Source organism: Lepus europaeus, chromosome 9, assembly GCF_033115175.1.
Source record: "Lepus europaeus isolate LE1 chromosome 9, mLepTim1.pri, whole genome shotgun sequence".
Taxonomy (NCBI): domain Eukaryota; kingdom Metazoa; phylum Chordata; class Mammalia; order Lagomorpha; family Leporidae; genus Lepus; species Lepus europaeus.
Window position 1 is genome coordinate 28,590,269 of NC_084835.1, and position 27,717 is coordinate 28,617,985.

Here is a 27,717-nt window from a genome sequence, read left to right on the forward strand (position 1 = left end):
GCATTTGGCTCCTCATACCAGGAAGATTCAAGAAGGAAAACACTGTAGGGTTTAGCAAGAGGAGGCCACTGGCAGCCACAGAGACAGGGGTTTGGTGGCATCCTGGGAGGTGGAGGGAGGACAGACACAGGGTCCAGCTGGGCAGCTGGACGTGGAGGGGGCAGCTCAGTGAGTGGAGCCCGTCGGGGTGGGAGGCCAGCTCCTCCTCCACATTCCAGGGAGGGATGCAGAGGAACCACGCCCATGTTTCTTTGATCCTTTTTCTCCACCCCAACCACTGGTCCATGTATTTAACCGCAGGGGGTGCCTGGGTTAAATCGGGAGGGAGGCAGGCTTCAAATAATCAAAGGCCTTGCCTGATGCTCTCATTACTTATAACCAGTCGCACAAATAATCACTTGCTGTCCTTTTGATAAGCGCCATACTAGGAAGGGACAGCTCCTTAAGAGTTCCCAACCTTCTTTGCTTTTTTTTTTTTTTTCAATTCTCTTTATGTACAGAAGATCAGTTTAGTATATATTAAGTAAAGATTTCAACAGTTTGCACCCACACACCAACCCTCTTTCGAGTGTTCACTTACTATCCATTAAATGGGAAGAACCGAAGTCATACATTAAAAGGCACTTGCTGGTTGTAAAACATCACTTGTTTGGTCTAATTTTCAGTTTGAATGGCCAGTCAGATGCCACTCTTGCCTTTCCCGGAAAAAGTCAAACTCTCAAAGTCCTTGTTGACCCCTCCAGTCCCCATTAAACTGGGACCTAATAATGGTAATTAATGCAGTGTTGACTGTGTCTGACATTTTTCCAAGAGACAAGATGAAAGAGGCGATATACATCTCAAAGGGAAGGGAATCTCTGGTTTATCTTTCACAGCATAATGAAATATACTTTTATCATTGGAGTCAAGTGGGATCTTATTAAGACTTGCTGTGTAAGGTAACTCCAGAAGAAAGTGTCCACTGCCCTTCAATGCCGCATGCATATTTGCTTTATGTAATGCAAGGGAAACTTTTAATTGCTGGTGTTAAATTCTCTGAAGCTAATTTCACATCACCTTGACGTTAAGCTAACAAGCAGACAGGGTCATTCCTGGTTTGTAAAAACTCTGTTGTTTGGATCATTTAATGGTATCATATTCAAGAATGTGCATGGCAGAGAATTTAAAGAAAAGCTACAGTGAGGCTCAGAACTGTGAGATAACTCCTTGGGAACAAAAATGGCGAATTTGTTTTCTTCCCCTTTGCACTGCTGTGGCAAAAGTGGTTTATATTTTCTTTCTTGAGAGAGAGAGAGGGAGAGAAAGAGAGAGAGATCAGTGTGGGTTTTATGCTGCAGGCCATTTTAATACATGAATGATTTGTAGGTAAATTTATTGTAGCCAATGGGTGCAGTCAACTGTGTAATAGAAATATTGTCAAAAAGCCGGGATTATTATTTAAATAAGTGCAGTGTTAAATTTGATTACATACTTTTTAAAGCTAATAAAACATTTCATTGCTCGCAAACTATTTCCCATAGTCCCATTTAGTCTGAAAACATAAATTAAGTGAGGCTCTGCATAGAAAATTACTCAGGCTTTGTGTCGATGGGAGCAGGCAGGAAAAAGGTTGGCAGTCACACAATGTAAAGATAGAAGGATCTGAAGGGGGTTGGCAGGCTCCTATGGGGGCAGAGGGGGACACTTTTATCCTTGAAGAATGATGGGGAACGACAGCCTAGGAAACTGCATGCCTGAGATGGCCCCAGTGGGTGTGGATTTATAGAAACCCAGAATTGAACGGCGTGAGGACCCTTCTTTGCTTATCACGGATAGAGAAAGTGCAGCCATTGATACAATGATGCTCTTTTGATCATAGGACCTTTCCAGAAACATTAGCCACATTCTTGTTTAAAAAAATAATTGTTTTTCTTTTAAATAAATCAAAATCAAGCCCTTGGATGCCAGTGTGGGGATGTGACATTTTAAATTGTGCTATTTGCTGAGCTTATCCTGTGACAGGTCTTCATTTCCACCAAATGTCAAGGATCAGTGCATTGCATTCATTTTAATGAAATATTGTGCTGATAAGGGTTATGAATGCCAAGTTTAAGCTGTAAATTACTAAATGTTGGGCTGCTTTATGCTTTGTGAATCCACCAGGGAGCAAGCTAATGAAGGTTTCTTTCTCGCTTCCTCTTACAGTTAGGGATTCACGGTTATGCCTTTGCAATCACAAATAATGGATATATCCTGACGCATCCAGAACTCAGGCCACTGGTAAGAGAAACACTTACGTCTGCATTACCCCTTTAATGATTTTAGGAGATTTTCCTGCGGTACTGCAATGGTGACACGGCACAGCCATTTTTCCTTTAAAAGCTCCATCCATCATAGTGTGTGTTAATGGTTTATAACTAGTATTTTGACACATCATATGTAAATAATGTTGAATAAATGCATTTACTCTCATGCTTCTATACATAAACCTGTATGTAGCCGCATGAATTTACTTATTTCCTATTTGCCAATATACAGGAGATTTTTGTTTAACTCCAGACAGCTTAAAACCGTAATAATGGGTACTTCTCTGCAATGCATGGACTCTCACACGGCAGCACTAGACCCACTTACTGTAAGCCACATATGATACAACCAAGGAGACCAAAGATCCCTGGACATTTGTTATAATGGAAATTGCCCGCCAGATTCCTTTGGTTAATCTCAGTACAGCCCGTGGAGAGACCATTCAACACCTTTTTTTATTTCCTGCTGAACTGAAACAGTTGACATTTTCCTGCATTTCCCGCCCCAGTCACAGCAGTAGCATTGCTTGGTGACCAGGTCTGTAAAACCTTTTTTTTTTTCTTCTGGTCGCATGGCACCATCATTCCTCTGTCTGGAATGGGTAGAGGTAGCATCAAATCCAGGACTGCGGCCGGTGCCGTGGCTCAACAGGCTAATCCTCCGCCTTGCAGCGCCGGCACACCGGGTTCTAGTTCCGGTCGGGGCACCGATCCTGTCCCGGTTGCCCCTCTTCCAGGCGAGCTCTCTGCTGTGGCCAGGGAGTGCAGTGGAGGATGGCCCAAGTGCTTGGGCCCTGCACCCCATGGGAGACCAGGAGAAGCACCTGGCTCCTGCCATCGGAACAGCGCGGTGCGCCGGCCGCAGCGTGCCTACCGCGGCGGCCATTGGAGGGTGAACCAATGGCAAAAGGAAGACCTTTCTCTCTGTCTCTCTCTCACTGTCCACTCTGCCTGTCAAAAAAAAAAAAAAATCCAGGACTGCCTGAGTCTCATCAAGCCTGATCCGTGGGTGCAGGCTGTGGAGCATTTGTGTGGCAGAGGATTCTGAGGTGGCAGCCAGGCTCGTGGGGTAGGACCCTGATCCACTAACAGTCTGTCCTCTGACCCCTGGCAAGTTACGAGTCACACATGGCCATCCCTGGACTAGTTACAGTGAGTTGGACAAAGGAAATCCCTTTGGGTTTGGATGTGTGTAGCTAATGTGGAAGAAGTATAAAGAACATACAAATGCAAAGAACAGTATAGTGAACACTGCTTTGTAAAGTTAGCAAAGGGCAGGTTGTTGTCTTTAGTAATCCCCAGACACACATGGATGCACACAAATGCATACACACACGCACGTGTACACAGTGTGTATGCACACAATTGCACGTGTCTCATCTACAGCACACATCTTTTCCCTTTTATTTAGCTGTGCTGCCTGCTATGTAAATGTTTGTTGGCCAAGCGTCGTGGGGACCAGCTCCCTTCTCGCTTGCATCATTGTTTAGAAACAGTTCATGTGAAAGCTCCATCATCATCCAACTTTGCTCTAATCGCCCTGGTATTAATGGAGTCATGAACACATCATGTGGATCCCATATGCATGCTTTCAGATGGGGCTTATGGTAATAGTTGATTTCAACCCCTTCTTATCAGGAAAGGACTGAACACACTGCTTAGCTAATTCCAAATGTAATTCAGAATTATTGAAATGTCTGATTAGAAAAGCCATAGCCTTTTCAAGGATACTTAAGTCTAAAGTTGTGTTTAAGTCTAAAAAAACTTGGTATAGTGCCTATCTCTGAGCTGCGCAGTTGGAGTTGTTCGTGGGAGAGCGGTAGAGGTTGTATGTTTAGGATGGCTCGGGATGGGCTCCTCGTGCTTATTTATTCCACATTGGAATGGAACAGAGTCAATGAAACAATCAAACCTGAATCTTCTGCCAGTGAATGAATTAACTTCCTATGTATCAACTTTTAAAGAAGGGATGGAAATGGAACCAGATGTCAGAAGTCACCGAAGTAGCTTCCCTGTTTCTGCAGCAGTGGCGTGATCAGCTGCGTCCACATGATCTACTCACGGTGTCCTTGTGGCCATGTAGCAAAAGGCCTGCCTGCAGACACATAGTCCACCTGACGCACTTTCCCGAGCTCAGGCCCATGGGACAGCTGCTGAAAGGTTCCGAGGAAACCACCCAACCCAGCCAACTACCAGTGCAAGCAGTTAATTTTTGTTTTATTAACTATTGAAATACTGTACTGAATGTTTTCATTGAAAGTGAGAGCCAGGTAAATTCCCATACATGAAATAGCCCAAGCAAATGGCCATCGCTCACTTGTTTTGACCCAAAGCAGATAAGCCTTTTAACAGTTGATCTGTGACATGATCCTAAGGAACAAGCAAGGCCAGTGGCTCATCTGTCCCCTTTATCTGTCTGACTCTGAGGCCACTGGAGAGTTAGAAGAGTTCAGGTGATACCGATCATTGAGGCTTACATGAATTAAGCCATGTAAATACGATCCACAAATGTGTGCTGCCTCTGCACAAATGTATGCTTGACTTGGCACTTTCCTCCTAAGCAAAAACAGCAACAAAGTGGATGGAAGTCAACTGTAGCCTCACACAGAGTTGTTCTTACCTCCCAGGCTCCCAGTCCGGCTACATTCTAGTTCTGTGAAACTGGACTAGTCACATAGCCTCTGTGGGATTTGTTTTTACCTTGTAATCCTGCCACAACTGTACATCGTAGGGTGGTTGTCAGAGTCAACGGGATAATGCAAGCAAATAACCCAGTGTAGCAAAGCAGACCCCAGGACATCTCAGGGTGACATCTAGTCTGTGCTCTAATGGGTCTACTGATTTGTGCTCAGCTGCTGTGAAGGTTGGGAGAACCATAGTGGTGACAGATACTTAGGGGGCACCCAAAGGCCACTTCTGGATTAGTTGGTTTAGAGTCTTACAGTGAACATCCCAAGGGACCGTGTACACACACACACACACACACTTTGGTTATTTGTTTCATAGATAGCAGTAAGAATAGAATTCGAAGTCACAGTGACTGCAGAATGATAGTCTTAAGTCACCCTACATGGGTGCTTCTGGCTCTGGCATGTCCATGTTCATCTCTGGTTTGTTCCTGTGTTTCTTGCCTTTCTCTCATCTCTCTCAACTCAGGCCACTCCACATGTAGTAGGAACTTCAGAGATGAACGAATGAAGGGATCCTCCAAAACCACAGTTTTCATTTTCACTTGCTTTGAGTTCTCCATGTGTAAGGCACTTGGGAGCTTCCTCGAGAAACCTGGTGTCTACACTGGGCATCCATCCACCTTGGCCAGAGCTCCCAATCCTAGCTAGGAGCAGCCAGCTGCAGGCAGCTTCCCTAACTCAAGCAGGGAATCCTCATTCAAACCCCACTCACTTCCTCCTAGTCCCAGCCATATAATCGAATCCTTATTAAAAATGGACATGTCTCTCAGTGCTGGCCAACGCAGTCAGATTAGCATGGTGGGTGTGAGTGTGGGGTTGTGGCCAGCGTGAGGAGGATGGAGCAGGCTCACTGAAATTAACTCCTGTCCCCTCCTCATCTGCTATGGAGGTTATTTCTGCCCCTGCAGCCAGAGGAAAGGAGTGGGTTTCTCTGAAGCACAATACCAATATTTTTCTAATTTGTCCAATAAAAACTTTCCCCCAAAGTTAATGCCTGGCCCAATTTTATCCAGTATTTTCTTTAATCCTGTATGATTTGGGCGTGAATCAAGAAGTGTCTCCAAAAACAGCTCAGAAGTGGGAGCCTTACTCAGCAGACTCACTCTGGTTTCACTGGCACAGCTGCTAACGTAGTGTTTTGCTCTGATATCTGGGCCCTCTGTACACTCAGCCACCCTATCCTGGCCACCCACTTGTGACTTCCTGAGAGATTAATTGATGCCAATTCAGTGAGCACTTGAACGTGCCCATTGTGCCCCAGTTCCTGCATTAGACTCAGGGCTGAGCTAGCCAGCTGTCTTTTGGGGGGGGGGGGGTCAAGGGGCTGGTTCACAGATGGGGCTGGCACCCTGTTCTCTAGACAAGGAACAGCAAGTGGGATTAAAGGAAGACCCAGAGAAATGCTTCGTGACTAGTCATTACAGCCCTCGAAACTGCTCCTTGGTCTTTACCACTCCAACATCCAGGCTAGAACAATTTCAAGCTATAGTTACTGTCTAGATTGCATTTCCTTGCTGTTTATTTTTTCCTTGTTTTTTTTTTTTTTTTTTTGAGACATTTTGGACTCTTCTTAAAACATGGAGCCCTTAAATATGCCTCCTTTGCCCAACAGGGGTTGGAAAGAGATAGGACCTTCAGCAGGATCTGTGGGGACAGCTAAGTTCATTCCCTTCCTCTGAAGCTTAGGACGTGCACCTGCTCACATCTCCAAGAATATGCCAAGAAGGTTCCATTCCAGTAGCCTCAGCAATGGCAGGTTCCACAGAGGAGCCTTGAGCAAATGCAATCTGGGACTCATTCCCACAGATCCCATGGTGAAATCTGCCAAGAGCTATCTGTTCTGTGACGGGAAGTCCAAGAGATGAGGAAGGATGCTGGATGGTTCCTGTCTTGGATGGAAAGTTGCCAAGTCACGTGGGCCCCCAAGTGTGATGGTAGATGACAGAGGAGGATGAAGGAGAGAAACACATCATTCCTTCAACATTCATGAAATGCCCACTGTGTTGTAGCCCTGAGCAGGGTGCCTGGAGAAGTTACAGTGAGGTGGCCTGTCCCCTAGGGTCAAACTCTACTAGGATGGATAAGGTTGGTGCATAAGTAACTGTAGACACCAGGAAGATGTAGAGTTTGTTGCTTGGTTACCGATGTTGTTAGTCTTACTATATCTTTCGGATGCTGATTGAGTCGCTGCTCTAAGTGGTTCCCTTGTGTTAAGCCTTTTCATCCTTAGCTACTTGAAACACAGGCCTACAATATAGGTGCCTTGGAAAGACCCAGAGACTCAGGGAAGGATGGCAGATGGGGCGACCTGGGCAGGAGACATATCTAGAAGACAACTTCTAGACAGCTGTGAGTGTTAGTCTGTGGAGCTGGAGTCTTCCATGAGGAAGACAAATAGTCCCATGTCACGGTACTAACATCATGTTCCCCTAACCACACAGCTAGAAAGTGCCAGAGCCAGGCATCCCAACCCAGATCAGTTCAGATGTCCTAAATTCTCTCGGCTGGTTCTTTAGCCAGTGGCAGGCAGAGTTCAGGGGGCGGGAGTGACCTAGATGTCCCATGGGACTGCCAGGGCACTCACGAGATTGTTCTGGTTAGAATCTGCCCAGGCTTAGCCCGGTCCAGTGAGAAAACAGTGCCAGTCACACACCTGAGCTGCCTGTGCACTTTAAAATGTTCTGGTGGCTGCATCTGAAAGAGTAAAAGAGAAACGGGTGAAAGTGAGTTTAGGAATGTATTTTATTTAACCCAAGATGTCTAAAATATCAGTGCTTCAACACAGTCAATATAAAACATACTAAAGTGATATTTCACATCTCACATGGATCTTTCAAATCTGTGGCTCTCGGTTCAGACTAGATACATTCCAGGTCCCTAGAAGCCACCTGTGTCTGTGGCCACCACTGCATGGCACAGTTCTGGAGTGTGGCCACATATTTTGACTAAATGCAAGACAAGATCTCTTCTTTCCTTAAAGTAGTTAGAATAGGATCGGCTGCCCCTGCTGCCATCCTGTCACTTGTGCTACCCCAGAAGTCTGTGCTAAGAGTCCATGGTCACTTGGCCTCCTCCATGTGGCCACTGCCCCCTTCCCAGGCTCTGGCCTCTCCAGCCCCTGTAAGTAGGAGGAGGAGGTTGTCTCAGTTTCAGAGGTGTGGGGTAAATAGCCAGGGCAGGTGGACTCCCTAGCTTAGCCAGAAAGTTCTGGATATTTCAGCCATGTGAGGTCATTCCCACACCATACCAACTTCCTAAACCAAACTGTCGCAGAAGCCAGCGGGTAGAAAGCATTTGCCACCTCCAGTGAGCCCAAACTGCTAGGTGATCTGAATGGGCTCCACTGATGTAGAGCACTCAGGTTAACCCTTTGCCAGGCCAGATGCTGCAGCTAACTGCATCATCTTGTGAACCTAGCCACGTGTCTCCCCATCTCTCTGGAACACACTGCCTCTGCCCCACCCTAAACATAGACTCTGCCGCCCCGTGCCTTTGGCTGCCTGGGCCATTCACTTTAATGTACCCCGTTTGTTCTTGCTCAGCAGTTAGAGATGGGCCCTTGGAGAAGGTGATTGATTACCTAGCTTAAGATGTGGACATGCTAATCAATGTAAATGTCTTACACTTTAGTGTTCTCATAGGGAACTGTGTGAACATCTAACTAGACAGCACACATCAAACACTGGTTTAAATAGGAGTTTATGTGGTACAGGCACTGTCAGAAGCCTCATCCAAGTCCAAATGCCATTTCAAGCAATAGGTCACATGAAGAAATTCTGTATAATTTCAAAAAAAGGAGACATCAAGTCTAAATGAGATCTTCATATAATTACGCTTGTCCACGGTGGTGGCCCTGTGTCATTTCCCCGCAAGCTCCAAGCTCATCCCTGCTCCAAGTCCTAGCACTGGCTCCCCTCCACCTGAAATCTTGTCCCAGATACACTTGGGACTGCCTGTTTGTCATCCCCCATGTCTCACCATGTATCTGAGCTCCTGCCCACAGGAGCTATGCTCCCCTGCCCACCTCGCTCGCCACCCATCTCTTGCTTTACTGTCCTTGAATCACTCATCCATCTTGGCAGATGTCTGTGTGTTTAACTCGACTCCTCTCATCCCTGCCAATACTTGAGGCTTTGCTGTGACCTAAGGGGGGTAGTCAGAAACTCCTGGGTGAGCGATGTTGGTGGTGTTTGCAGGCTGCTGCTGATTTGAAGTCTGGGTACCAATTTCCTATGCTAGATAGGAGTGCAGGTGCCACACATTCTTCCACCCAACATTCACGGAGTCTTGCTGTGTTGGCCACAGAAACTGAGGCACGTGTGGTTGGCCAAGAACATCTTTCTTTCTGGCCCTCCTTCTGCCCCTGAGATGCAGGAGGGCTTCCCAGAGGAGGTGGAGGAGGAAGCCAGCATTCACAGCCACTCTTCCCAGTCAGCCCAGACGCCACCTTCTCCCCAGCATCACTGCCCCAGGCTGGGCCAGGCAGGACTTCTGTTTCTGGTGTCAGGAGCATACAATCTGTTGGTTGCCGCCTGTTGGGGTGCAAAGGGTGGGGTCCTAGCCGCATGGACAAACTGTGGGTCCTTCGCAGATACTGGGCGCCCCGCTCAGTCTCCTGGTCCTCAGCTCTCTGGCTGCCGAGAACTGAAACAAGCCGCCCAGTAGGTGGCGCACAGGCACCACTGTGCGCGGGTCCCTGCGCAGATGGCGCCTGCCAGCCGGCCAGCGCGCCTTCGCCCTGCAGAGGCCGGGCCATCCTGAATCAGGCCTGCTCTGACTCCATGGCTTTCAGTGCAGAAAAAGAAAGCATTAACGGACGCTTTGTAAGCGTGTCTGCTCAGAGGAGTGCCTCTTCCGAGGAAAAAAAAAATCAGCAGGCCCGTGCGCTTCCCAAAAGCGCGCCTGCTTTTGGTGCAGCATCACCTGGCCCGAAGAGAAAGCCGAGCTGGCATGCTTGCTGCTTCTTGCTGGAATTGTGGGCCCCAGGGTCGGCACGCTGCAGGGACTGCGTAGCAGGCAGGAGCACACAGTGCACCCTTGCGGGCTCAGGCTGTCGGGGGCGCCTGCATTTATGTCTCTGCTGTGTAAACCTGGGGCTCGCAGCCCCGTAGTCTCAGGGCCCCGGGCACCTGGACAAGAGATGAGGTGTGCACGGCAGTTCCACTGGCATTTGTGGAGTGAGCTTCTTTGCTAGCTCCCTCTGGCTGGCAGACCCGGCCGCGTGTCCGGAGCCGGAAGGGGGACGCCCAAGCAGCTGGCACCAGGGAGCCAGGCTGTGTGCGCGGCGCTCTCTTGCACCCTGCACGTGAGCACTCAGGGTCCAGGCACAATGGAACAGTTCAAAAGTAAAAACAGGGAAAGAGGCATCAGTGGCCCCCGGTGCTTGGGGCCAGGAATGGGTCAGGGCCGAGCTGCCTTCCACACATACACACAGGGAGGCCCCTGGACCCTGCGGGCTTCCACCAGATCCGCTGCGGCGCATTGAACGAAGTTTGCTTTCATCCTGAAGCTGTGTTCTCAGGTCTGTTTCCAAATCGCAGGTTGGCCCCTCCCGATGGCCTCTCCCCCTCACCCCTGCATCCAGCCTCCCAGGTCCTCCTTGTGGCACAGGTGCGGGCGAGGCATGCAGAGCGGGTCCTGGGCCTCGTCCTCATCCCTGTACCTCTCGCCGGGGCTTGCTTCTTCCTTTTCCCGGGGCCCGGCCACTGCGCCTCTTCACCACCCTTAGTAATTAGCTTGGCCTTGCCCCGTGCCCCCTGCTGTGGCCCTGTGCCAAGGTGAGATGCTGGCTTTTCTTAAGTTGCTGCTCAGCGAGGACAGGAGGAAAGGAACAGACAGAGAATGAAGGGGGGGTGGGAAGGGAGGAGAGAGAGACGGGGAGCACGAGGGACCCACGTCACTTCCTTTATTCTTTTCCCACTGGTCCATGTACTCATCTGCCACTGTGGGGGCCAGGCAGAACCTCCATATACTTTCCCGATGCATCAGACCCTCCTTGGCAAGGCTTCCCCTCTGCTCCCAGAGCCGGCTGTGCCCATCCCGCCAGAATCCTGGCCCCGGCCTTGAGTGTGCGCTCCCCACGGCGCGGCAGAATTCTCCTGCCACCCCTGACCCCGCACTTTATTGCAGGGAACCTGAAGACACGGAGCGCATGCCGGGCACTCCATTAGATGCTCAGGATCTAGAGATACAAGGAGACAGATAGTTTCCTGCCTTGGTTTGGTGTTTGCCATCTTCTAAAGAAGATATGTTTCTTTAAAAAAAAATCATAATAAATAATGAATAGACTGAACCCTGAGGGATGAGAATGAAAGTTCTGGGCTGCGATTGAGGAGACGAGTCCTGGCTGACAGAACAGTGTGTGCAAAGGCCCTGGGGCATAGAGAGGTTCAAAGTAAGATCTGGAATTTGGTCATCCATTTAGGACAGATGTTCAAAGGAGAAGGGTGGGTGACTTGAGGTTTCTTTGTCAAGCTTGTATTTGGGGTTGCACTTCGTGAAGGCAGAGCTGTGAATTGAATGCCTTGCTCTCCTCTCTCCTGCCCTGGCCATCCCTGCACCTGCAGCCTGGCCCAGAGCTGCCAGCACCCGGGTGAAGACTTTCTCTCCTAATGGAGTCCACTTTTCTGTGGCCTGCGGCCAGGCCAGCTGTGCCCAGGAATTAGCAAGGTGACCACTGCAACCTCTCAGGGGACAGCTCCCAGGTGTGTGTTTCACACTGGTGCCCAGAGTTCTCCAGTGGAATTTCGCTCCAGGTGTGGCCACCGTGCTAACATGCTCGAAGCTGCCCCCTGAGCTGGTGCCTTCCCACCTCTGAGCCACTTTGCCTTGTTCCTCTGAGTGTCTCCTGGGAACCCCTCTCAGTGAAAACCTTGCACTTGATCCAGATCTTGGGGTCTGCTACTCAGACAACAGAAGCCACGTCGCAGAGGGATGAAATTTCTCTGCGCAGTTGGTTGTGTTTAGACCAGGGCTTCAAGTACAGTTTTGAGTGCACCCACATAAACTTTGACAGTGACAGTGGCATCAGGCACACTCCGTCTCTGTTTCTGTCACGCTCGTCTGCTTGGAGGGCCCACATTGCTATTGGCCTTGGCTTTCTGCCGTTAGCAATTGCGAGTAGGCACTTTAAGGACATCTCGGTTTCGAGATAGGACTCTCTGCTGCTTTGTTTGGCCAAAGGATTTGATGAAAAAGCTCTTCTTTCCGCTGGACACACTCTGACCTTTGTTTGGTCAGATTAATGTCATATCTAGAATGCCCCATCTTGGATGATGAATTAGCAATAAAAAGCTCATCAAATTGTAATTACAGGCAATGTGTTGAATAATGATCTCTTAAAAATTCCTATAGATTTGTCTGCACCTCCTTCCCCTCGTGAGGGAAATGAGCCTCAGCTGCTAGCTACCAGCCCAGCCAGCCTGGGAGGCCGGGATGGAGGATGGGATTCTCTCTTTGCCTGGTGTCATCTGATTGATCCATTGCTTCCCAGCATGCGGTGCACATCTTTATATCATTTAAAGGACCCTCTCAAAAAAGGGGCCGGGGTGGGGGGAGATACACAGGAAGTGGAAGTTCACGGCAGAATGAAACCCTCACTTCCTGAGTCTGTAGCAGCTTGTTGGGGTGGGGGAGTTATTAATTAGAATGTTAACTTTCCCAGCACAAGCAGGCAGAGCAGCAAGGAGAGGGTCTGAGCAGCAGGCATGAAGGCTTTCATAATTGTAAATTCCAGGGCGATGTGCTCCCCCTGAAAGCAGGAATGAGAGCCATCTGCCTCCAGGAGGAGCCTTGAGGAGCTGCTGAAGTGGTCTTGGGCTTGCCTAAGGAACCCATTTGCATGGCTGTGCACTGGCAGGTAACCTGGCCTTACCTCACTCTTTTGAGAGGCCCTGACAACCAGCCTGCAGCTGGGACTGCCAGTGGAATACCCAAGGATCTCCACTGCCCCATTGCCCATGCTCCCTTGAAAAACTGAAGAATTCAATCATTTGCATGCCAATGATTATTCCTCTGGAGTTTACATATTAGAAAGACCTTGCATCTGAATCCCCATGAGAGCATTAAATTGCTATCTAATTAGTAGTCCCAAATTATATATATTTAAAAGATAATTAAAGGTTTGAAGGCTGTTGGAATAACTGGTTATACATTTAAATGAATCACTAGAAATTTGTTAGTAATGTGTGGAGTTTTCTTTTATTTCTTGCTTCCCTCTTTGAAGTTCAGTAGACCCAACCTTGCAGGGTTAAGTCTGGTAGCGGTAAGATAAAGGCAGATGTTTTTAATTATTGCAGCTCAAACCCCCAAGTAATTATAAGCAGCTGTCATTTTTACATAATCCTCAATGATAAGACCCAAAGAATGCAAATAAAAATGTTGAGACCATGGGCGTTTTGGCATGCTAATGTAATCCCCATCACACCACTGAACTGACCATTGTGTCTCACCCAGGGAGGACTTGAGGATGTGCTCTAACCATTATACTCTGTGGTGCTCAACTTTCATAAGCAGGTGATAGGCAGACCTGTTTCCAAACACGACGCCCAGCTGCCTCTGATGCATTGTCTGTGTTTGCTGGGCAAAGGAAAGACTGAAACATTTATAATATTGAAGCAAGAGGGTAGTGTGGCTAAGCCAGGCAGGCTCTTTTTTTAAAACCAATTTATTTGAGAGGCAAAGCTGGGGGATAGAGGGAGAGCGAGAGCGAGAGCGAGGAAAGAGAGAAACTAGCTTCCATTCAGGACTGAGTAAGGCAAAAGGCTGGAGCTGGGAACTCAATCCAAGTCTCCCATGTGGGTGGCAGGAAGCCCTCACTGCTGCCTCCCAGGGTGCACATAGCAGGAAGCTGGAGTTAAGCTGGAGCCAGGAATCAAAACCAGGTACTCCAAGGTGGGCTGCACTCAGCCGCGGCGGGGCTTTTCATGGAAGCTGTCCTTGCCTCACTTGCCCCTTTCTGCTCAGGGTATGGGGAGGGGTGGAGCGGGAGGGCATTGCCATCCAGGGCTGAGGTGTAGTAGGCCCCTGTCCTTGACCCAGTGATGGCCTTCCTCCATTAGGTGGCATGAGAGCATTGTACCTGGTGGCATTTCTTTGGCCTGGAGCTGGAGTTCCCCTTGGGTCTTCTGCCTCTGTGCATCAGCGGGAGACCCCATGTGACAGACTGGCCTGCCAGCTCCAACCCGAGAGGCTCTGGGTTGAGGTCTTAACTGGATGCTTTCTGGGCCTGTCTTCCTCTGGAAGGGTGAGGGTCTCTGGAGAAGCCAGATAGTGGACATTTACCAGAGCCACAGTGGCTTCTCTGATTGGGACCCAGTTACAGCAGAACCGTAGTCCACTTGATCAACGTGCACAGTTCCCACTGGGCAGAGCTGAAGTCAGACTGTGCAGGAGACAAACTCTCTCCCTCTCTCCCTCTCTCCCTCTCTCCCTCTCTCCCTCTCTCTCCCTCTCCCCCTCTCCCCCTCTCCCTCTCTCTCTCTCTCTCTCTCTCTCTCTCTCTCTCTCTCTCTCTCTCACACACACACACACATACACACACACATCAAAAGCCCAGGGACCCCTCCTGCTAAGGAACACGCAGGCAGATTTCCACGGGCCCGGGGATCTGGCTTGGCAGAAATGTGCCCAAGCAGAAAGGATTGTCTGATGAGCTAAACTTCATTCCTTGAGGATGGGAAATCTAAACAGATGAAAGAGGAGAGCAGTCAGACTGAGATGTTTATCTGGAACACTCGGGCCTCACAGAGGAGTGAAGCCTCTCCCCAGTGAAGACAAGTAGGGATTTCAGAAACAGATCCTAAACACTGGAGCCAGTTAAAATACTCTGGTTCTCCCCAGTGCCTCATTCTCACCAAAGGCCTCTCGCGGACTCTCTGAGTTCCCAGCTGTATTCCAGGAAGGGGATTTGGAAGTAGCAGGGCAGGGGTGGGGAGGATTAGGCCACGCATCTGACTGCACTACTGTGACACGTTTGACAGCCACATGGGTAGGACTCCCCTTAAATGAAACTTGTGTTCATGCAGGCTCAAGTACAAAGGAAAACACTATGTTCCTGAATGCTGAAGGGAGAGATTCCTTTAGGAGCTCATGATGTAAAAGCTCTGCTCAGTGTGGAATTCTAGGTACCTGGTTGATGGCAAGTAAGCTATTTATCTGCAGTGCAGTGTGATGGGTGTGGAGATGGGGCCACCACCAAGGGGAGCTCACAGGACCATGGGAAGGATCTGAATTGATCCTGACATGACTCAACTTGGAGAGGCCAACACAGACCCCCAGAGGAGCGATGTCTGGGCTGAGACCCAAGAGGTCGCCAAGAACTGGCCACTTGACTCTGAGTTGGGGCGAAGGGCGTTAGGAGCAAATGGGGAGGCAGGTGCAGAGGCCACAGGCAAGAGTGATGATGACATTTCTGGCAGCCAGCAGGGGGTGATGACAAAGGACAGAGCACCAAGCAGAGGCCACAGGAGGATGACCTGTGGAATTCTGGAAGGTTGTGCAACATCTAGGGGGCACAAGGAGCCACAGAAACTCCAAGGCAGGCAGTATTATGATCTGGTTTGAGTTGCGGAAGATCCCCTCTGGCAGGACCCTGGAGAGTGGATTGGAGGGGATGAAGTTCAGGCAGGGAAACTGTGTAGGAGACACTTGGCCTTCATCAAGGAGTGAGGTATCATGGTGGCTTGCTTTAAGTTTTGGGGGCAAGATTGATGCAATTCAATTTCAAGACACTTTGAAGCACCATGTGGGGTTGTCTTATGCATCTTATTTGATTTGCCTGGATCACCGGTCTGTCTGTCTCTCTCTCTCTCTCTCTCCCCTTGGGAAGGCAGCAGAAGATGGCCAAAGTATTTTGTCCCCTGCCACCCATGTGGGAGACCTGGATTGCCCCAGCCCTAGCCAACCGTCATGGCCATTTGGGGAATGAACCTCCTGATGTCACTTTGTCACTCTGCCTTTCAAATAAATTAAATAAATCTTTAAAAAAATTTTAGTAGGGAAAACTAAACAAGATAAAGCTGCCATGTCAATCATCTCCCTAAAGAAAATTATACCTGCACAGGTTCCCAGCTACACGTCTGACGAAGGCGTGGCATTCTGACAGAGAATGGTACTGTGACAGTCATAAATCAGGTGATGCTGGTTGGCCTGGAGAAGAGAGCCCTTTCCCTTCTTCTGCATCTCAGTCTGTCATCAGCTTCCTGCCCTTCGTGTCATTTAGCATGAAACCCTGGACGCTGAGTGTTCTCTCTCTGTCTCTTTTCCATCTACCAACCCTACCCCACCCCCAAACTCTGCTGGTGAGACTCAAGTCCTCTCCACAGTGACTGAGTGGGAGAAGGGCTTGGAGGATGGGGGTGACAGGACATAGTTGGGTAGGTAGGTCTGTGTTACTGACCACAACACTGCAAACTCCCTCCACAGGGAGAGGCCAGCTGCGGTTTCGTCAGGAGGCTAGCCCATTTGGCTACAGTGTTGATGGATACTATTTTCTGATTTCACTTGACGGAATAAGGAAATTCATTGTCTTTGCAGTTTCAAAACTAGAATCAATTTGTTGTGCCTGACCGTACCCCATATTCAAAATGTCCTGGCGGTTCCACATACCCTAGGGTCTTTTGATGTAGTTAACTGTGCCATGGAATAATGCCAGATAAAGTTCTGTAAATTAAGAAAAAAAGTTACTTGCCAAATATCACATACTTTCAAATTATAGAGGTCCTCTTTTCCCCTAGATATTATCTCCTGATGACACAGTGGTATCTGAAACCTTTTATGAAATTGGCTTTGGAATAAAGCATACACAGGGGCTTCAAGAAGTTCATGGAAAATGTTATGAAAAAACTATGCATGGATTTCAGTATTTTTGCGGCAAAATAAACTTATCTTTTAATTTCATCTTCCATGAACATGTTGAAGTACCCTTGTATATCCATGTTCAAGACTTCTGGCTAACTTGATTTGAACTGTGAAATACATTCTGGAGTCTGTCTTGCTTCTACCGTTTGTCCTGGAGACTCTGGGGAGGGTTTGGTTTTTAGGTATTCTAATATACCAGAGTAGATGTGCCCCATGTCCATTTTTATTTGAGTTTGTTAGTTGATTTTTCTAAAACATTTTTTTTCTGAAAGGTAAAGATAGAGATCTTCCATCTGCTGGTTCACTCTGATGCTCATAATGGCTGGGGCTGGGCCAGGTTGAAGCCAGAAACACAACCCAAGTCTCCCACATGGGTAGCAGGGACCCAAGTACCCATCACCTGTTGCCTCCTAGGGTATGCATGCACAGGAAGCTGGAACTGGCAGCAGAGCGGGGACTTGAACCTGGGCACTCCAGTATGGGATACGGACATCCCAGGTGGCATCAGCCACAGCACCAAGTGCCCACCCTCTGTCTCAGTGCAGACGCAGACCCCCTGAGCTTTCCTCTTCCTTCCCTGCTGAGCAGCGTCTTCTTGGCCTCTACTTCTACCTCTGCCTCTACCTCTACCTCCAGGCCTCCCTTCTCCAGACTCCCTGTTCCCTGTCCCTTTGCTGGCAGGAAAGCGTCCTCCCGCTCTCACCACTCAGCACCATCTTAATTTTTATGCCCATCTTGCTATTAGAAGACACACTGGCTCCTGAGGAGTGGATGTTTAAATCTAGCCACAGTGCTACCCACAGTGGTGGGGCTAAGCCGCCTCCCTGACATAGCGTGTGACTCAGGGATACTCAGAGGACACCGATGAAGATAAAGGTCATTTGGTTTTCAAAGCAGCCCTGTTAATTGTTGTTGTGTTTTTTAAAATACCAAGGCTGTTTTAGTTTTACAGCGATCAAAAGGATTTTGTAATCATACGAAGAGAGCACGTAAACTTTTCATCTTTGAGGCACTTAGAAACATTAATTAATAAGAGTACAGTGCCTGGTAGAAAAAGGAAAAGGCTGGTTGTCTCGACATGCCCTGCTGCCTCTCTCCCACCTTCCTGCTGATCTGGGACACACCCTCCCAGCTTGTCCTCCTCCCATGCCGTGTAGGACTTCATCTCCAACACAAGCTCTTTGGAATTTCTCTCTTGGCCCAAAGGCTGTGCCACATAGCCATTCGTCTTGCATCGAGGAACCTGGATGACTGTGGAGCCAGAACCAAAGAGGCCTGCCCAATTTTGGTGAAAATTCTGTTTAAAATTATACTCCCAGGTACTATGGGGTTTCTCTGAGGTCCTGGATGGGCTACTGGTGATATGAAACTAGATACTGTAGGTTGGCTATATGGCATAATATCTGGTTCCCTGAAGCCACTCCATCTATGTAATCCTTCTTAATCTAAAACTGATTATTGTATCCTTGGCCAGCAAGGCCAGTTTGAGCTGCAAGAGTGAGTCAGCGCTGATAGATCTGCTGGGATTTGACTTCCAGCTGGACTGTCTGTTCATTCGTAGGCTTACCAGGTCCAGTCCCACCAGTAGCTGCTCTCTGAACTGAGGCCAGGGGGCAGCACACAGGCACAGGGAGAAAGAACTAGAGGCTCAGAGACCAGGCAGAGGGGGCGCTGCATCTGGCTTCCATTGCCAACAGCAGAGTGACCAAGTGACCTGCCACTGCCAGGCTCAGCAGCTTCCCATCTACGAAGTGACTCTCCCCCTACATGGAGTTGGGGGCATTCGGTAGGATGGGTGCAGTGCTTTCCACAGTGCCTGGCGCAGGAAACGTTCACGTTTCCTGCAGAGCGACAGGAGGGCACAAGGAAGATGGGCAGCAGCAAAACAATGGCATTTTTTCCTTCTCTCTGTAAAGGCAGTCATTTGGAAAGCAGAACAGATTGGTTGCTACATTTTATAAATTCTTTGTTGCAGAAACAATGTACTTAGAAAACTGAAAACAGTAACTGCTTCAAAGGACTTTTGCCCTTAGGGAAAGATTGCAGAATGTCAGCGGGTGATGCCTGTGTTGTGGTAGTGAAGGCAATATTCTTCCCTTTCTTTGAACTTTTCACTGCTTTCTAAATTTTCTGTGGTGACCAATTATCACCTGGGTAATCAGAAAAAAAATGCATATATGTAAGAACATCTAGATTATGACACTAGGGACCCCTGGAGAGCTGTGGCTAGCAGGACCTCGAGGCTCCTTTCCCCTGGAGCCACTTCTTCTGGGTCTGTTGCGGTCAGATCCTGCTTTTCAACTGCAAGATGGAGTTAAACTGTTGAGTTCTAGGGGAAGAGGGCCATGAGCCTTGGGCCAGGCCAAACTTCACCTTGACCTCGAGGAGATTCAGCTACCAAGCCAGGTTGAAGGACCTCTTTAACAGGATGAGACTACTGGGACAAGTGTTTGACTTAGCAGTCAAGAATACAGTTGGGATGCCCATATCCTGAATTGGGGCGCCTGGGTCCTGGCCCTAGCTCCTGGTTCCAGCTTCCTGCAAATGTGCGCCCTGGCAGGCAGCAGACGATGGCTCAAGTCATTGAGTTCCTGACACCCATGTGGTTAAGTGGATTAAATTTCTGATTTAACCTGCTTTGACCTGGCCCACCACCAGCTGTTGTGGGCATTTGGAGAGTGAACCAGTGAATGGGAGCCTTCTCTCTTTGTGTTTCTCGGCCTCTCAAAAAAAAAAATTTTTTTTTTTTTTAAAGAATAGGACTCTTAGTAAGCAACAACAATGTTGAGGACCATTTTGTTCCACGCACATACTGTGAGGCAGAGACTGCTCCATTGTGGAAGTAATTGCCATGTCAGCAGTTGTCAGTATTGATGCCTGGCGTGTTTCCAGGCTACGTGTGTAAGGATGTATGTGTACCATGTGCTGGGCTCCATGCTCAGCCATGTTTACTCCCATTAGATTCTCACCAGAGTCCTGTGATCCAAGTGTTGTTTCTTTCCTCTTAAAGAAAACCAGGCTCAGAGAAGTGCACAGCCCATCGCAGACTACTCACTCTGTGTACACTTGGTTAGAATCAAGTCCACCCCTAGGGCCCTGGCTTTGAACCCTGCTCCCCAGTGGCCTCTCTTTATGTAGCCTGGTTGGCTGGTAGTAAATTGTGATCAGTGACTCGTGGGCAGCTTCTCCATGCTTTCCCGAGGTGTGCCTGTGTCTGGCGCAGGTCTGCGGACATGAGATGTCCAGCGGTATTTGGGGATGCATAGAACAAATGAGCCAAAGAAGGAAAGAATGGACGAGTAGAGGGAGGAAGTGCCCTGGGGCCATGCCACCTGTGTGTTGCATGGGCAAGAGAGCAGGCATGGCTTGGTCTCCTCTCCAAATGGTTGCTTCAGCCTCAAAGGAGGTGGTGAAGATCTTCAGCATTTGAGGAACGTGGCTGCCTGGAGAGAGAAACATCTGGCCAGATGGCAGCTGGCTCCAGGCCCTCTGCACACCCACCCCCACATGGCACCATCCTTGGGCATGGTTTCCTCTCTCCCTCGTCTCCTTCCTTCCTGTTGGCAGCACGGAGCAGCACGTACTGCGTATGCTATGAGCACACACGCTGTTGTTGCACAGGGGCTGCGTGCTGTGTGGCGCTCATTGCCTCTGGCCTTTCCCAGATGGACGCAATAAAAGCAAAGGAGGCTTTGGTTTGGTTTGGTTTCTTGAAATCAACATGGCCGGCACCCTGGCTTATCCCATTGTGCTTACCAAGGCCGTCTGCTTCAACACAAAGCATACCCACCCCGGCCATGAAGCACCGGCGAGGCCCTTCCGGCGAGGCCTTTGCTGTTTCCTGCGAGGCCCTTCCGGTGAGGCCCCGGCTGTTTCCGGCTGGCTCCACGTGCGGCGCCCTGTCTTTGCCGGTTTCCTAGGCCAGCGGCTTGTTTGTGTGTTCGCCACATCTGGCCTTTATTGGAAACTCCACCTCAGAGGATTTCATAGCACAGAATATCTTTCCTTATTAAATTCTCCCTTACATGTTTTTTTCATAAAACAGGCACCAAAACCTACAAACCTACCTGCGGCTCTCATAGTATCTGTTTATAAACCTTTGGAAACCGTTTGCAATACGTTAATCACATTTTCAAAGGAAGTTACAGATTACAGATACGCTAACAAATGCCATATACAACGCCTCAGCCCCAGGAAGGAGCCGCTCACGCGGAGGGGAGGGAGGGGAGAGCTGTGGAGCGGGGGGCCTGGGATTTGTCCCACACTAAAGCTGCAGCAGACAGAGCGGATGGGGCCTGGGAGCTGGAGATCTGCACGCTTAGTTCTTCTTCTGGGCCTTGGGGTGGGGAGCGGGGGAACAGGTAGAAGAGGTGAGCTCTGCTCAGACGTAGCAGTGTTTGGTGAGCTGTGAGGCTTTCCGTAAACCACATTCCCAAATAGTCACTTAAGCACCAAAGTTTGTGATTGCTTCATGTAAAATGTATTTTATCAGTAGGTCATCTATAAAGAAAAAAAAAATGCAAAGCTGTTAAATACATATGGGGGGAGTTCAAAAAGTTTATGGAAAGTGGAATTAAAAGGTAAGTTTATTTTGGTACAAAAACAGTTTGAGATCTGGAGGGGAGTGGTTAGGCCAAAGGGTTAAGACACCAGCTAGAGCAGTCCTGTGCCCCACGGGAGCGCCTGGGTTCCTAGCCAGCGCCACTCCTGACTCCAGGCTTTCCACTAATGCGGACCCTGGGAGGTGGTGGTGATGGTTCAGGCGTCGGGGCTCCTGCTGTACCTGCGGGAGGCCTGGGCTGAGCTCTCTGTTTTCAGCAGCTCCACTCACTGCTGTGGTTCACAAAGTGAACCAGCAGTTGGGAGTGCTCTCGCTCTCTTGCTTTCTCTCTCTGCCTCCAGATAAATATATGTATTTTTGGTTTTGAAATCTATGCATATGAAAAAGGCCTTTAAAAAGTTCCTGAAAACACATATTGTGAAAAAAAACTATGCATGGATTTCAGATTATTTTTGCACCAAAATAAACTTACCTTTTAATTACATTTCCCATGAACTTTTAAGAATACTTTTAAGGGTTAGAAATCTGTTGACTACTTCACACGGGAAACTCGAACCAGCTTAATAAAATACTCTTAATGAAGGGAAGGAGGATAATGTGGAGAGGATGTAGTGATAAGCTGAGTCATCCAAGGATGTAAGGACTTCAGGCATGGCTTGATCCAGGAGTACACACATGCTTTCAGGACTCTCTTCATTGCTTTTTCTATTTTTGCTATTCTGGTTTCAGCCTGAGAAAGACTTTCTGCAAGGGGTGGCCGAGATGGTCCTGAGGTGCTGCAAGCTCACTTGCTGCCACCTCAGCAATGCCAGTGGATGGAGAGTCCTTTTTCCAAGATAATTACCAGAAGTCATCCCAGATGGAGTCTCTGGAGTCACGTTTGGGTCGGCCTGGGTTGTGTATCTACCTCTGGCCTAATCCCTGCCGTGAGATGTCTTCTACAGATGGTGCCTCAGGGGCTCAGGCCACACGCCTACCTCAGAACCAGTAATGCTTGTACCTTCTCTAGAACCATATTTGCTGAGAGCGGGGCCCAAGGGGCTCCCTACAGAAAAAACTAGGGTGATTGTCCTGGAAAATGTGGGGAATTGGTGTTGGCAATCCACAGCACAGGGGTCTTTGCAATGGAGCCCTACTTCTGGCCTTCGTAGCAGAGGGAAAGAGAGAGAGATGGAGGCTCAGTCTGCCAGGCCTTGCGCATAGCCTTGGCCTGTTCTACCTGTAGAACAACTCACTGAGTTGTCTGTCCTCATCCAGCGCATGACTGCTGCATCGTTCTTCATCTCCTCGAAGAGCTCACCCCTAAACAAGACCCCAGTGCAAGTGTCCCAGACCCATGTCACAAGTCTGGTTCAGCAGACCTTCTGGAAGGGTGTTCTTAAGGCAGAGTCTCGGAAGTGTATCCCCAGCTCCTATCTGTCTTTTTCTTTTGGATTATAGAGACTTGCAGCTCGTGGACCTGAATTCTGGGAAATCTTCCATGCTCTCACTCTCTAATGTCTCCATGTGTCCAGAATACCTTTTTGGTAGAATTACTGCATTTCTTTTGTAGTTATTTTTTAAAAATGAGTAACAGTATCCAGGAGAGGTCAGAAGTCAGGGGTTCTCTACTGAATCTATTTTTGCTAAAAGGCATCTAAAAGGACTGGATTTCTTTTTAACTTTTATTTAATAAATATAAATTTCCAAAGTACAGCTTTTGGACTACAGTGGCTTTTTTTGCCCCATAACTTCCCTCCCACCCACAACCCTCTCATCTCCCGCTCCCTCTCCCATTCCATTCACATCAACATGCATTTTAAATCATCTTTATATACAGAAGATCAATTTAGTATATATTAAGTAAAGATTTCAACAGTTTGCATCCACATGGAAACACAAAGTGTAAAGTACTATTTGAGTATTATAGCATTAATTCACATTATACAACACATTAAGGACAGAGATCCTACATGGGGAGTAAGTGCACAGTGACTCCTGTTGTTAACTTAACAATTGAAACTCTTGTTTATGGCATCAGTAATCACCCTAGGCTCTTGTCATGAGTTGCCAAGGCTATGGAAGCCTTTTGAGTTCTCCAACTCTGATCTTATTTAGACAAGGTCATAGTCAAAGTGGAAGTTCTCTCCTCCATTCAGAGAAAGGTACCTCCTTCCCTCCTTCTTTGATGGCCTGTTCTTTCCACTGGGATCTCACTTGCAGAGATCTTTCATTTAGGTTTGGTTTGATTTTTGTTTTGTTTGTTTGTTGTTGTTGTTGTTGTTTTCCCAGAGTGTCTTTGCTTTCCATGCCTAAAATACTCTCATGGGCTCTTGAGCCAGATCTGAATGCCTTAAGGGCTGATTCTGAGGCCAGAGTGCTATTTAGGACATCTGCCATTCTATGAGTCTGCTGTGTATCCTGCTTCCCATGTTGGATCGTTCTCTCCCTTTTTTATTCTATCAATTAGTATTAGCAGACACTAGTCTTGTTTATGTGATCCCTTTGACTCTTAGTCCTATCATTATGATCAATTGTGAACTGAAACTGATCACTTTGGCTAGTGGGATTCTGTAGCACAAGTATGGAGTTTCCTATCAACAGAGTCTTAAGTCTCAAAATTGGAAGATTCACACTGGGAAGAGAATAAAACTGTGACTGCATGGCACCCTTGTCTTTGGCAGGTGTCTTCTGCCCACCTATGGTCTGCAGAACAATGACTTAAAAATCATTGAATGTTCTCCTTTATTCCAAGGCAATAGTAGGCATAGTAGCCAATTCAGTGCAATGAGCCTTTGTCTTCTCAAGAAGCACGTGGCCCCAAGGTAGCTATGTAGTACTGAATGAAAATGTGCTTATCACTTTATATACAATGTGTCATTTAATCCCTCCATCTACCATTGTTGTGGGGATACTCTTGGTTTGTCTATTTGTGACTGAGATTGCTAGGAGCAGCTGCGTACCTGGCTCCAAGTCCCATGGGCCCTGGGCTGTGGGCAGTATGAGATGGCAGAACCACTGGGCTCTACTCCTCTGGCAGACATGGGGAAACTTTTCTTGAGAATGTAGGGACATTCAGTCCTTTGGACCCCGCAGCCTTTTTAAACTTCTTTAACTGTGATTAAAATAACATGAGGCTTAGTCATGCAACTTTGAGCAAGGGCTGGTGCTGAGTGAGGTGTTCTCTGCCATACTGGGTATATGAAACTATTTGACCTGTATTTAATTCGTTATTGAACTTGTTATAGCCCGTATTCACATATGCATAGTGGGCAATAACTTAACCTTAGAGAAGTAGAATTAGGGCTGATAAACTCAAGCCAGTCCTTGGGAGAGAGTGAAGCCCTGTGTAATTGACTTTATATGAGTATCTTTATTGCCTTGCACATGATAGGTGTCTGATACATGTTTGTTGAATAAATGAATAAAGGAGCACTTTGAAGTGATGAAAGGAAGAAGCCCCTCCCTAGCCCCTCCCTGAAAAAGTTTATTACCACCACGAGGCTACTCAGAAAGTCGTGAAAGTTCTGCCCTTAAAGTGCAGGACCTGGGGCGGGTGCTTGTGCTGGCAGTTAGGATGCCTGTTAAGACATCCACATGGCCAGCACCGCGGCTCACTAGGCTAATCCTCTGCCTGCAGCGCCGGCACCCTGGGTTCTAGTCCCGGTCGGGGCGCCGGATTCTGTCCTGCTTGCTCCTCTTCCAGGCCAGCTCTCTGCTGTGGCCCGGGAAGGCAGTGGAGGATGGCCCAAGTGCTTGGGCCCTGCACCTGCATGGGAGACCAGGAGGAAGCACCTGGTTCCTGGCTTCAGATTGGCACAGCGCGCTGGCCCTAGCGGCCATTTGGGGCGGTGAACCAATGGAAAAGGAAGGACCTTTCTCTCTGTCTCTCTCTCTCTCACTGTCTAACTCTGCCTATGCAACGGAAAAAAAAAAAAAAAAAAAAAAAAAGACCTCCACATTCCATATCAGAGTACCTGGGCTTGCTTGCCAGCTCCACTTCTGATTCCAGCTTCCTGCTGGTATGCACCCTGGGAGGCGACAGGTGATGGATCTAGAAGTAAGGGTACTGCCACCCAGAAGGGAGTCCTGGGTTGAGTTTCCCAGCTCCCAGCTTTGGCCGGGCTAAGCCCTGGCCATTGCAGGCATTTGGGGGAATAAACCAGCAAATGGGAGCTGTCCCTGCCTCTCTCTCCTGAGAAACACATGCATACAAAGAAGTCAAGGTCAGGATCAGGCTGGTGCCCAATAGCTCTCAGTTGTGCCTCTTACTAAAGCAGGCTTGGGTGCCATTTGCACAGATGGTGGGGGTCCAGGATAACTGGGTGTCTGACTATAGCTCCTCAGGGGCAGCCTTGAGTCTTGGCATCACATGCCACCTCCCCATGACCCCTCCCCCTGCTGACAACCCACACTGACCTGCTTCCTGTTCCTGCTGCTCAGCTCAGGCCTGGCCACTGCGAGGGCTTGGGCTTTCATGTGCACACGAACTTTCCGTAACAGGATCCAACTGCTAATCTGCCATCATTTACAGCGGCTGCTGAAGGAACTGCTTCCCTTCCTCTTCTTCTGGAGCAGATCTGATGTCGTAGAACCGACCGTGATAGTCTGCTAAGTGAAAAGCTGGGAGCACACAGTAGGAGTGTGGTTGGTGGAGTGATGAGAGCCTGCTATGGGCAAGATGGCCCTCCTGGGTGGTGATGGGAAGGGAAAGGCAGGGGCAACCCTTCAGAAATGTAGCAGAGCTCCTGAAATGGGATCAACAAGGAAGAAAAGAAGGCAGGAAAAAGCAGTCAGTCCTATTTGGTACCTTAGCACTGCATACCCTGGGAGGCAGTTGTAATGCTGGCTCAAGCAGTTGGGTCCCTGACACCCTCATAGCAAACCTAGAAAGAGTTCCCAGTTCCTGGCTTTGACCCTGCCCAGCATTGCCCTGGTTGTAGGCATGTGGGGAGTGAAACAGAGCATGGCAGCTCTGTCTCTCCTTTCTCTACTCCTCTCCTTTCCTCCCTACATTCTGCTGAGGACCAGTGGGGACTTACATGGTTTGCCATCATCAGTAGTTTCCCCCTTCCTACCTGGGGTGTCTTCAGAGCCTGTCTGGAATATCCAGAGTTCAAAATGGCAACCTTTGGTTAGGAGAGGTCTTAAAACACTCAGACCAACCCTGCGTATCACTTAGAGTCTTATCTGTAAAGTTAAAAGCTGACCAATCTAGAAGCAAAACCAAAAGTGAAAACAGTGCACGTACATATGGGTGTTTTACCAGAATGCTATGAACCATATCTTAGGAGCTTGTAAAGCGGCTGCTTATCCCTAGCCTGCAGCAGAGGGCAGACTTTCCTACCTAATAAACACCCCAACAACCAATAGTAAAGGTCTCTAGACTCAGGAGCGTCCAGACACGAGAACATCCGGTGGGTAAAATGGTAAGTTTGCAGGGTGACTGCCACCAGTGATTTAGGGAGAAAAAGGAAAACCACTTCCTGGCTTTTTAACACGCTCACCAGCTTTTCCAGAGAAATGCCCTAATGGCCATTAAATCTGGCAGTGATCCCCAATGCCCACATCCACTGCCGGTGGAGTAGCTGTGCTTAGTTCGGTATTGCGGTAGCCAGCTTGATGGCAAATAGATGGTGCTGTGTCTGAAAAATATCACCAGGGTGCTGAGCTCAACTCCGGCTGCAATTGACGCCTTTAAAAGAGTATGGAGAAGACTTGAGGGTTACAGGGGAATAGGACTGGATTTTGGCTAACGTGTGTGAGAAGACCTGTCTAGTGTCGGGAAGCCATAAGCTCTGTAAGTTCTGGAAGAGAGGAGTGGAATGTCCCCTGTCCCACACTGGTCCCATCCAGATAGGGGGCAGATGCTCCCTTGCATTGGATATTTATGGGACCCGAGAGTCTGCTAAGTATATTATGATCAAGCAAGAAGTTGAATTCTATGAGAATATCAACCCAACTCGGAACAAAGGATTCCAGCCCAGTCATTAGAAGCCTGGGACTGTCATCCTAGTGAGCTTCTCACCAGTGTCTGTCCACTCCCAGTCCCCACTCTGTGGCAGGATTTGGGAGGATAAAGTTTGCCCTGCTGGGTCATCTCATGGACATTTTCTTTCCTTTGTCTTTCCCTTCTTCCCCCTGCTAGTACGAAGAAGGAAAAAAGCGAAGGAAACCTAACTACAGCAGCGTTGACCTCTCTGAGGTGGAGTGGGAGGACCGAGATGATGTGGTAAGTGACCTGCTGCAAGCCTCACGGGAGAGCTCCCCATGCACCCACTGCTGTGCCTGGAGCCTGTGCCAGGAGCTGGCCAGGAGGCCCCCCAGAGAGCTACCTGGCCAC

The 27,717-nt window shown here is 48.6% G+C and overlaps 1 protein-coding gene across 1 annotated transcript in view; it reads left to right on the plus strand.

Moving 5' to 3' along the window:
• CACNA2D3 (calcium voltage-gated channel auxiliary subunit alpha2delta 3) overlaps positions 1-27,717 on the plus strand; it is an 877,616-nt gene that overhangs the window by 661,750 nt on the left and 188,149 nt on the right. The window contains exons 17-18 of the mRNA XM_062200176.1: positions 2,185-2,259; positions 27,523-27,606. Of these exons, the coding sequence (XP_062056160.1) occupies positions 2,185-2,259; positions 27,523-27,606 (159 nt within the window). The remainder of the gene's footprint in view (positions 1-2,184; positions 2,260-27,522; positions 27,607-27,717) is intronic.